Below are 12285 nucleotides of genomic sequence, written 5' to 3'. Positions count from 1 at the left end.
TAAAATAAGAGATAAGGAATCTCAGGTTCCACATATTACGACCACGACATAATGGTGAAAACAGCAAGAATTGAGCTCACATCATAATTTTGTCACTTTCTTCAAGGTGAAATGTCCAAGAATTTTGTCCTTTTGTGGTTATTTCTCCCCATTTCACTTTCAGATAAGCTTACGTTCACTTAGAAGGCCTTATCAATAACATTTTAAAAATTCATGTCGAAAAATATACCAAAATGACTAAAATATCCTCATACTAAATTTACGACCAATACAATCTAATCTTAACACCCAAAACTACCCTTGATTGGTGCTATATTTAAAAGATATCCGTCAATCTTTAAAAGTTTCAATAATATTTTTAAATTTAAAAAAATTTAAAAATACTTTAATTTTTTTAAAAAAATCAAAATAATTTAGATAAAATCCATTACCTACTTTGTTTTTTTTTTTTAAGAAATTAATTTCAACAATATTTCAAAAATACCCTTTTCATTAATATTTTTAAAATTTTTAAAATTTTTAAAAGATTTTAAAAAATATTCTTACAGTTAAAATCATATTTCAAAAATATCATACTCCAATTTAAAATTTTAAAAAAAAAAAGTTTTCATATGTATTTTTGAAATTTTAAGATTATTATTAAAAAAAATAAAAAATTTATAGAAATTTTTTTAAAAGCAAAATACAAATATATTATATATATTATCTTTATAAACTATAAATTCAAATAGCAACAGAAAGTGTGACAAATAAAATACACATTATATTATATAAACCCATACTCCTAAGTTAAACATCTACCAAGACAAACGCATAAGGCTCTTTACAAGTCATATTCATACAAAAATTCAAAACTTTTTTTAAAGCTAATTATATATATATATATATATATATATATATATATTATTATTATTATTATTATTATTATTTGCCATCATTTTCCCATTCCCTCTATAAAACCCTACTTCCATTGCCACCTCAACAAGGAAAACAACTCCGCCGGAAAAAATGGAGTTCCGACGTCGAGCTCTCCTCCTCTGCATCATGGTTTTGACGTTAATGGCGAAATCCAATGCTGGGAAAATGGCTATTTATTGGGGTCAAAATGGAAATGAAGGCACTTTGGCTGACACTTGCGCCACCGGAAACTACCAGATTGTGATCCTTGCTTTTCTCTCCGTCTTCGGCAACGGCCAGTCGCCGCAGATCAACCTCGCCGGCCACTGCGATCCGTTTAGTAATGGATGCACTAAATTGAGCTCCGACGTCAAGTCCTGCCAAGCTAGAGGCATCAAGGTGATTATATTTTATTATTGAATTAAGTTTATTTAATCATTTTAGACTCGTGGTCAAACTTACCTTAATACAGGATTATATTTTCCGTCCTTACCTCATAATTTTGTTTTGGGCTTTCTAAAAGACTTCATAGCAATGGAGATAATATTCCTCACTTATAAACTCATGATCTTCCACTAAATTAACCAATGTGGGACTCACTTCTAATAATCCTCAATACTAATTTCATAATAGGTTATTCTTTCCATTGGAGGCGGTGTGGGAAGCTACTTCCTCTCATCACCCGATGACGCCAAAAAAGTTGCAGACTACCTATGGAACAACTATTTAGGCGGACATTCCCCGTCTTCGCCTCGTCCCCTCGGCAATGTCGTGCTCGACGGTGTCGACTTCGACATCGAAGGCGGGACAAACAAGCATTGGGACGAGCTCGCAAGGGCTCTTTTGGACTTCGGCAACCGAAACGGCAAGAAGGTATTCATCACGGCTGCTCCACAGTGCCCGTTCCCCGACGCCTGGCTCGGCGACGCCCTTTCCACAGGTCTTTTCGACTTCGTTTGGGTTCAATTCTACAACAACCCACCATGTCAATTTTCAGGAGATGGCACCAATCTTTTTGATGCTTGGAAAGTATGGACTTCCAAAATTCCTCATGCACAAATCTTCTTGGGCCTCCCCGCGGCTCCGGCGGCTGCCGGCTCTGGGTTCATTCCGGCCGATGCTCTCAAATCGGTGGTGCTACCAGTCGTCAAACTCTCATCTAAGTACGGCGGCGTTATGCTATGGTCGAAGTTTTACGATGATCAAACTGGCTATAGCTCTTCCATTAAACAAGCTGTTTGAGAAATGTAACATGTCCCCTCTTATACAACATCTATTTTATGTATGAGTGTATGTATGCATGCGTATCGTGTAATATATATATATATATATATATATATATATATATATATATATATATATATACACGTTTATTGGGTTTTTTATAATAAAAGTTCAGAGGGGTGTAAGTTTATTTATCTTTGATGACGTTTCAATTCAATAAATCTGAGTGGTTATGTTGAGATATAATATTTGAAGAATATATTATTTATGAAATATATCTTAGATATTATATCTTAGTATTCTTTATTTTATTTTATTCTCAATATTTAATTAGTTTATATTTTATTTGCAGATATACTACCTCGTAAAACATACCTTTGATTTCAATTCTATTTCTATTTTTTATTCTTAACCGGTTGAATTTTTACTAATAGATGAAAAAATGATTACAAATTTTGATACAGTTTATAAGTTCATCGTTCGACTAGAAAAAAATTATTTATTAATTATTAAATTAAAATAAATTAATTAATAGATAAACGTATCGTACAAAATTATTTAGAGTTTAAATGTTCGTCATATTAATGTATTTAATGAATTAAAGGAAAAAAAAACTTTATGAAATAAATCTGCTCGATTTAGAATTATTAAGAAAAATAATATTCTGATGATAAATAAAATGAGATAAAATAAACACAAATTTTTAATTTTGTGTCTATTAAAATTTATATTTTTTTTAATTTCATAAATTTAAAAAAAAAAATTGAATGTTTAATGTTATAGATTTGTTAATTTTAATAAATATTGAAAATATATTAAATAAAAAATTGAAGGTTTGAAAATTTTGTTTTAAGTTACGAATTTAGTTTTTATAATTTAAAAAAGTTAGAAATTGATTATAAATTAAAAACAATAACTTCGAACTTCAAGTTCCCCAGATCCTCTGTTCGGGAAAGGACGGCGGCGTCTTGATTTTGCGGTAGAGGCTGCGCCGATTGAAATGCGACGAGTTAGAGCTTCGAGTATCTGCTGTCTGGATTCGGTTTAAGGTTTGAAGCTCTGTGGCAATCCTCTTTTAGAAGTATTTCGATCACATTGCACGGTATTTACTCTGTTACGCTCCAACTTAACGCTTCTGGTAAGATATTATGCTCATGATGCGCTGAAAGTTACTCGGAAAGTTGAATTTGGTGTAGAATTGTTGATTCTGATGGGAGCTTTAGAATTGGAATTCGTATCTTTGCATGATTAGTTACGGCTCCTTGATCGATTGAGGTTAGGCGTTAGCAGTATTAGCACATGAATGACAATCGGACATTTCCCTGAGTATGCCTGAATTTGGGGCTTTGTTTTCCTCTTTGAATCACGTTCTTGCTTTGTATGATGATCGCGTAGAACATTGAATACAATCATGTATTATGATCCTTGCAGAAAACAACGTTTAAAGTTTCATTTGCTACTATGGGAAACTATCGACATTCCAGTATTCTGCATTCATCTCTATAAATGGTCTAATCTACCAGGATCAGGTCATGCTAGATCCGGAACTCTTAACTTGCACAATTTTCAGCTTATTTAGATTGAAAACCTCATTCTGTGAAAGATCCACTTCTTCACCTCTTTGTAGGGTTATTCAGAGCAAATAGACTATGGTTTACTATGAGATCTCACATCGGTTGGGGGAGAAGAACAAAATATTCTTTATTATAAGAGTGTGAAAACCTCTCCCTAGCAGACGCATTTTAAAAATGTTGAGGTGAAGTTCGAAAGGGGAAACACAAAGAAGACAATATTTGCTAGTGGTAAGCTTGTGCTGTTATAAATGGTATCAGAGCCTGGACGATGTGCCAGCGAGGATGAACTCGATTGGAGAAGGGAACGATTGCTAGAGAGGAGTTGGTTCCTGGTGTCTCCTGTTTGACCTTAAAGGAATAGACAAAAAAAAAATGCACTTGTGACCACCATCATGTTTAGTCAATACGCTGAGGTATTAATCATGTGGTCATGTCGTCGAAGAATATATATAATTGTTTTCTTCATCGCCTTTACATCCATGAATTGCAAAGAACTTATGGACGACCCGATCTCTAGCAGTTGAAAGCTTTTGCACCAGTTGGCCTGTCGAATATGATGCAGTCCTATGATGCCACATCCAAAATGATGGATTGTAAGATTGTTAAGCCTTCAAGGTTTCTGGATGAACTCCCAGAGCTTCAAATTCAATACTCCAATCAAAGTAAGGAATATGAGGCCTGTTGGGAAAATCCAAAGCAAAGTCACGAGAGCTTATGCTCAAAGTGGACAATATCATGCTACCATTTCTGCATCTGAAGAGTGAAAAGAGGAAGAAAGAGTAACATAAAGCTAGGTGGAAGGGAGAGAGTACAGGACATGGACAAAATGTGTTAGGAAAAAGGCCACGAAGATGAACCTCACAACGTTGGTTTCACAACCTTTTGTTGTTTTCTTTCTTGATCTTTACTGGTTATGGTCTTTGCCCGTCGCCAGGGGACACACGAATAGGTTATCACCAAAATTCAGTGCACCTTAATCTTGAATTTGATATGGCTTGTTTATGAATTTGTTATGGTCTTTGCCCGTCGCCAGGGGTTGTGTGTTGTGTGTTGTGTGAAGGGTGTAGATTGATGGAACAGTTCTAGTTGGGTGTAGATTGATGGAACAGTTCTAGTGATTCTATAATTGCAGATATTATGTGAAGGGTGTAGATTGATGGAACAGTTCTAGTGATTCTATAGTTGTAGATATCATCTTGTTTGGGCTTCCTCTCCAGACCTTCCTCTCCAGACTATAATTGTAGATACTCTTAAATGCTTTGTTCTCATACTCTTAAATGTTTCGTTCTCTTCCTCAACTGATGTGATCTCACAGTCTCAATCACAATATGAAACGTCTGTATTAAATGCAAAACAAAATCTGAAGCTATTGTGTCCTACAAAGGCAAAAGAAAAGAAGATAGAAGGAAGAAGAATTCCCCACCACAAAAGGCATTTGGGCGGTGAGGGGACCGAAGACATTGATATGGGAAGCATGTCCCATTTGTCAACAATGAGTAGCTGTTGTTGCCATTGATGCGGCGGCAAAAGCCTAAGATTAAGATCAGATCATCTTTAAGATACTTTGTCCACCTTCTGACTATGATTGAAATCAAATGGTTTGGAATTTTTTGTACAACAAATGATTCCATGTATTTTTATGTTGTTTACTCTATTGGAAACAAGATTAAACTGGGATTATAACAAACTGAGCTTTATAAGCCCTATTTGATTTTTCTCTTACTCTATAATCAATTTATTAACATAGAATTTGAATTTCTCTTATTTTTGGTTATAGAATTTAAGCTTTCCAGATTAAACTGGGTTTTTGAAAACATAAATAAAAGGTTCTTGAAAACATAAATAAAAGTAAGGGAAGTTATTATACTATAAAATTATAAAAATTAAAATTAAAAATCAAAGACTAAAAAATTATAAAATTTGAAATCTAACTATTATATTTCTGTTCTGGACCGACATTCAACTCCATATAACGTGGTGGATTTGAAGAGATCTCACTAAAGAAAGCCCAAACTCACTAAAGCTTCGCAAGTTCGAGAGAATTGAAGTGAGGATTTCGAAAGCAAATGATCAGATTCCGCATCGGTTGGTGGTGGTTCCCGATGCTGCTACCAAATCCGCCGCCGTCTTTCTGGTATAACCCAATTGTGTGCGAGTGTTGACGGCTCTAGATCTCGTTTAATAAATGTGTTTGTTCATAATTTGTGGCATACTACAATGTCCACAGGGGAGAATGGGGAAGGCCTTCAACTCCATCCTATATTGCAACTATTTCATCGACACCCGCGAGGGAAGAAATTTACAGAAATCAAATTCCAGATATCAACTCCTCTAATGAACTTTTATGTTTCAATTTGAAGAAACAGGGTTCAATGTTGCATTCTTGATATGCAGATGGTTCAATTTGTTGTTGTAGAAGATATTCAGTAAAACGAGCCAAATACCTGCACGCAGAATTGGCTACCAAGAAGGTGCTGATAACATTAATGTCTGGACAACGGTATGTAAGTTCATAATCATCTACAGTAAATTAAATTTTCAGCAAAAGTTTGGTAAGAGGATATTCAGTGCAGTTCCTATTTGTTGTTTAAAATGTGGAAAAAGTAAAGGAATAGTGGTAACTTTGTTCAAATAGCTCAACATAGTGAAGATAATAGGAGATTTAATAGAGCTTCGAACAAGCTGCCTAGCCCACTCGGAATCATCTAAAACAGATTTGGAGTTAAGGAAAACAGATTCTGCCGAACCACTCCAGACGAAACAAGATCAACAAATCCACTAAATCAAAAACAGTGAAATCAGGAAGAAAAAAAATGTTGCCGAGGGTTCAAGACGATCCAAAACTAATGAAATTTGGGCGTCCTACGATTCGGCAGTCTAATCTGCGAAGGAATTAATTAAATGTTAGAGAGCACTCAATCTATGAGTTACCTTGCCCTCTGCTGGGACCTTCGCTCGAATCAACCAACTAAAAAACGCAAAATAAATTTCTATATGAAAAAAAAAATCGAAAACCGAACCAGTTATCCAGAGCTTGGCTCGGCGATCAGATTTCACTACGATTTCCGAAGGCAAACTTGGAGCAAAAGCGCATTGATTAGAATGGCGCCCCATCCATAGGACCCTTCGGATCGGAAATAAAGAAATAAAATAAAGAAGATACGAAGCTCAGTGAATACGAACCAGACAGATATTCATCTTACAGAGGGATTATTAAGTAACCACTCTATAATCGATGATTTTCATCTTCAATTTCGTTCTTCATCGCATCAATCTTCACTATTTTCCATAAGATAAACTAGAAGAACTACAACAAAATCTCATCGGCGGTAGAGAGGGGAACCCTAATTGACGAAACCCTAGACTTCTCTGCATTGGTATGGGGTTGGAACAAGCCTAACATTTATATAGTGAATACAAACTGTGAATTGGGCTGTTGGGCCGGTTATTTGTACATCCAAATTCAAGAGCTCAAAGCCTACTTACGATGGTTATCCCCATTTACTTACTTGATAAATAAATAAATTTTTTTTTAGTGTAAAAATTCTTTCAAATTAATATTCTTTTTTAAAATATATATAAAAACTAAATTTTTTTTCCTCCGACATCTTTACAAGGGTATACGAAAAAAAGAAAAAAATAGTTAAAAAACAAATGAGGATTGGAGAATGAACCTCATTCTGTGAAAGATCCACTTCTTCACCTCTTTGTAGCGTTATTCAGAGCAAATAGACTATGGTTTACTGTGAGATCTCACATCGGTTGGGGAGGAGAACAAAACATTCTTTATAAAGGTGTGAAAACCTTTATAATTGTTTTCTTCATCGCCTTTACATTCATGAATTGCAAAGAACTATGATGCAGTTGAAAGCTTTTGCACCAGTTAGCCTGTCGAATATGATGCAGTCCTATGATGCCACATCCAAAATGATGGATTGTAAGATTGTCAAGCCTTCAAGGTTTCTGGATGAACCCCAGAGCTTCAAATTCAATACTCCAATCCATCCATCTGTTCTCATAGCCCATGCTGATGAACTCTTCTTTGATGGTTGTATCAGACCTGTTTATATAAGTCACACAAGATTGGGAGCCTCTAACACATCTGATTTTGTCCCAGTTAAGCACAATTCTTCACTTGCTTCTTTAACTTCTAGTCCATCCATAGGAAACCAATGTTGTCATTCTGGAAGATGGAGACGATCGTTACGTATGTTACTGATGCCATAAAGGAGACGCAGCTGAAAATAACTCCTGTGATGTTCAGAGTCAGAACCAATCCCCTCTTGGTTCTTCACAACCTTTTGTTGTTTTCTTTCTTGATCTTTACTGGTTATGGTCTTTGCCCGTCGCCAGGGGACACACGAATAGGTTATCACCAAAATTCAGTGCACCTTAATCTTGAATTTGATATGGCTTGTTTATGGCAAAAGAAAAGAAGATAGAAAGAAGAAGAAGAATTCCCCACCACACAAGGCATTTGGGCGGTGAGGGGGACGGAAGACATTGATATGGGAAGCATGTCCCATTTGTCAACAATGAGCAACTGTTGTTGCCATTGATGCGGCGGCAAATGCCTAAGATTAAAGATCAGATCATCTGACTACGATTGAAATCAAATGGGTTTGCATTTTTTTGTACAACAAATGATTCCATGTAGATAATCGAATAGAGTAAACAAGAATGTTATTTTCATTTTTGCAATCCGGAGCTTACTAATATAAGACTAAGGATGAGAATATCATTTCATTTTTAGTAAAACCTGCCTTTGATAATGGTTTTTTTTTTCTTTTTTCCTCTTAAATTCTAAAAGGAAAATATATGTTGAATTACAAAACCTCCTCTTAGAAAATACCTCCTTAAATGTTAGCGATGGAATTACAAAAATAGTATGAACATTATATCACTCTATTTTGAAGTTTATAAAAATATCAAATTAAAAATAAATTACAACTAGCTTGTCGTGTTGAGATCTCGTTTAATAAATGTGTTTGTTCATAATTTGTGGCATACTACAATCCACAGGGCAGGATGGGGAAGGCCGACAACCACATCCTATATTGCAACTATTTCAATGACACCCGCGAGGGAAGAAATTAACAAAGATCAAATTCCAGATTTCAACTCCTCTAATGAACTTTTATGTTTCAATTTGGAAGAACTACGATTCCATCAGGATCCAAAATTGAAGAAACAAGGTTCAATGCTGCATTCTTGATATGCAGATGATTCAATTTGTTGTTGTAGCAGATCAGTAAAACGAGCCAAATACCTGCACGCAGAATTGGCTACCAAGAAGGTGCTGATAACATTAATGTCTGGACAACGGTATGTAAGTATATAATCAGCAATAGTTTGGTAAGATTTTCAGTGAAGTAATTATTTGTTGTTTAAAATGGGGAAAAAGTAAAGGAATAGTGATAACTTCGTTCAGATAGCTCAACATAGTGAAGATAATAGGAGATTTAATAGAGCTTTGAACATGCTGAGACCTTCTAATCTAAACATGATGAAGCCCTCTCGGAAACATCTAAAACAGATTCTGCCTAACCACTCCAGACGAAACAAGATCAACAAATCCACTAAATCAAAAACAGTGAAAGCAGGAAGAAAAAAAATGTTGCCGAGGGTTCAAGACGATCCAAAACTAATAAAATTAGGGCGTCCTACGATTCGGCAGTCTAATCTGCGAAGGAATTAATTAAATGTTAGAGAGCACTCAATCTATGAGTTATCCTGCCCTCTGCTGGGACCTTCGCTCGAATCAACCATCTAAAAAACGCAAAATAAATTTCTATATGAAAAAAAAAAATCGAAAACCGAACCAGTTATTCAGAGATTGGCTCGGCGATCTTCTTTCACTACGATTTCCGAAGGCAAACTTGGAGCAAAAGCGCATTGATTAGAATGGCGCCCCATCCATAGGACCCTTCGGATCGGAAATAAAGAAATAAAATAAAGAAGATACGAAGCTCAGTGAATACGAACCAGACAGATATTCATCTTACAGAGGGATTATGAAGTAACCACTCTATAATCGATGATTTTCATCATTAATTTCGTTCTTCATCGCATCAATCTTCACTATTTTCCAGAAGATAAACTAGAAGAACTACAACAAAATCTCATCGGCGGTAGAGAGAGGAACCCTAATTGACGAAACCCTAGACTTCTCTGCAATGGTATGGGGTTGGAACAAGCCTAACATTTATATAGTGAATACAAACTGTGAATTGGGCTGTTGGGCCGGTTATTTGTACATCCAAATTCAAGAGCTCAAAGCCCTACTTACGATGGTTATCCCCATTTACTTACTTAATAAATAAATAAATAAATAAATTTAGTGTAAAAATTCTTTCAAATTAATATTCTTTTTAAAAATATATATAAAAACTAAATTTTTTCCAAAAAGAAAAAAATAGTTAAGATGAAAATTTTCTAAAAAGTAAGTATAATTGAGATTGAACGATTCTTTATTCTATTTATATTTCAGAGTATATATATTGTTGAACACAACTCTATGTGGGAAATACTAACACACTATATTAAGACCAATCGAGAAGAGAATACAAGACACCTTGTAGAAACCACTACTTTGTGTTGCTTGGTATTTCTTGTGATGATGAACGAGGTAGAGTGGAGGGGTATTTATAAGTCAATCTATTCCTAAAATTTCTCCATGTTTTTCCTAAAATACCTAAATCATTTTCGTAACTTTATTCCTAAAATCCTAAATCATAAATATAATTACTCATACAATGGTTGGGCTTAATTCTATTGGGCTAGTGATGACATTTTAACATTCGCCCTCAGCACTAGTCCTCATTCGTTGCACCATGTTGAGCTGACAGCGAAAACTCTCATGTTTGCCGGTATTCAACCCTATTGTAAACAAGTCTGCCATTTGATCATCTGTCTTGATCTGCTGCATTTCGATTTCTTCCTTCAAGACTTTCTCTCTAATGAAATGGTAGTGTACCTCCACATGCTTTGTTCTAGCATGAAACATTGAATTTTCTGCTAGGCGAATCGCAGATTGATTGTTGCAATGAAGTGGTATTGGATAGTCAATTTTCTGGTGTCAATCTTCCATCAAGAGTTTCAGCAATGTAGTTTTCCGAGCTGCTTTGTACTCTGTTTCTCTAATAGACAATAATACTGTTGGTTGTCTTTTCCTACACCAAAAGATTGTTTTTGAACTGAGCTTGAACACATACCCAATACTTGACCTTCGAGTATCATGATATTGTTTGACATATCTCAAGGTCCATCGAGTCGCATCCAAAGGAAGCTTCTTCAGACTTCGCATGTACTGACTAATGACTCCAACTTCATTCTCAAATCCATTTGGTTGGTTCATGTAGATCTCCCAGTCCAACTCTCCATGCAAGAAGGCATTATTCATATCCATCTGCCATAATTTCCAATTTTTATTTACCGCAAGTACTGGAGGAACTTGTACGATAATGATCTTTGCCACTGGACTAAGCGTTTCATCATAGTCTAGTCCATATTGTTGAGAGAACCCTGGATCTATAGTCTCAGTTTTGTATCTCACGATTGATCCATCCGGGGTACACTTTATTTTGTAAATCCACTTGCAAAAGATCGCTTGGTTGAGTCACTTCTTGCTCACCAACACTAGTGTCACTTGAATCTTCAGGCACATCAGCATTTAAGCAAATGTGTACAGTTTGCTCCCCCGTCTTTTGTGGAATTTCTTTAATTTGCTCCCCCATCTTTTGTGGAAGAATTTCTTCAATTTTCTCTCCCGTCAAAAGAATTTCTTCAATTTGCTTAAGGCTTGGTAATACTTCCTTCTCTGAGGGCCACCCCTCTTCCATTGCACCACTTTGATCGTCAATCATGTGGTTTGAGTATCCTGAATCAATGATCCAATCATTCTCATAATCGATATGGTCTCTCATCATCGCCATGAGTGCTAGCTCATCTTCTTCTATAGCATACAGTACATTTGCATCCCATTCCTCCTCCGTCTCCATGTTGGAGGATGCCACATTGCTCTCGACAGATTTTTTATTGGACCAACAATCTTTGGACATGTGGCCCTTCTTCCCGCAATTGTAGCAAATGCCCTCAAATCTTTTCCCTTGAGAGTTATTATTATTGTTCTTCTGAGCTCTCCCTGGTTGTACAGTTCCTTGGTGACTTCTACTTTTGTCACCATTGTATCGCGTTTTGTAGACGGCCTATTATTGCTCCGGCTTTCACTTGTGTAGAGTGCTTCTTCTTCACCCTTCAATGTGATGTCTCCTATTTGTTTGGCCATGGCTTCTTGGCTGGCTAACAAATTTTCGAACTCTACGAGTGATGGTTGAGTGGGCCATCCTTGTACAGCAATAATAAAGCTTCTATATTCTGGTCGCAATCCGTGAATTATAATCCTCTTCATTCGAGATTCTACAATGGCGGACTTCGGGTCTAGTTCAGTAATCTCCCGACAGATCGACTTGACCTTGTGGAAGAACTGAGCAATCGTCATGTCACGTTGTGAAATTGACAACAACTCATTCTCCAGAAGTTGTAGCCTCGTATCATTCTTCTTTGAGAACAATATCATGAACGTGTCTCA

The 12285-nt window shown here is 35.8% G+C and overlaps 1 protein-coding gene, 1 long non-coding RNA gene and 2 other non-coding genes across 4 annotated transcripts; 1 reads left to right on the top strand and 3 right to left on the bottom strand.

Moving 5' to 3' along the window:
• The first annotated feature begins 1008 nt into the window (after positions 1-1008).
• Positions 1009-2139, top strand: LOC111801111 (acidic endochitinase-like). The gene is made up of 2 exons (XM_023685095.1): positions 1009-1296; positions 1531-2139. Exons 1-2 carry the CDS (start codon positions 1009-1011, stop codon positions 2137-2139), a joined length of 897 nt encoding a protein of 298 aa, XP_023540863.1.
• A 4365-nt stretch (positions 2140-6504) lies between these two features.
• LOC111801241 lies at positions 6505-6652 on the bottom strand. The gene has a single exon (XR_002816116.1). It is a non-coding gene; the product is annotated as a small nucleolar RNA snoR145 (small nucleolar RNA).
• A 1943-nt stretch (positions 6653-8595) lies between these two features.
• LOC111800996 lies at positions 8596-9917 on the bottom strand. The gene is made up of 2 exons (XR_002816064.1): positions 9518-9917; positions 8596-9010 (listed from the first exon to the last, which is right to left on the bottom strand). It is a non-coding gene; the product is annotated as an uncharacterized LOC111800996 (long non-coding RNA).
• LOC111801242 lies at positions 9306-9453 on the bottom strand. Its single transcript, XR_002816117.1, has one exon. It is a non-coding gene; the product is annotated as a small nucleolar RNA snoR145 (small nucleolar RNA).
• Positions 9918-12285: the final 2368 nt, after the last annotated feature.

Source organism: Cucurbita pepo, chromosome LG08, assembly GCF_002806865.2.
Source record: "Cucurbita pepo subsp. pepo cultivar mu-cu-16 chromosome LG08, ASM280686v2, whole genome shotgun sequence".
NCBI classification, from domain to species: domain Eukaryota; kingdom Viridiplantae; phylum Streptophyta; class Magnoliopsida; order Cucurbitales; family Cucurbitaceae; genus Cucurbita; species Cucurbita pepo.
This window is presented reverse-complemented; position numbering and strand designations above follow the sequence as displayed.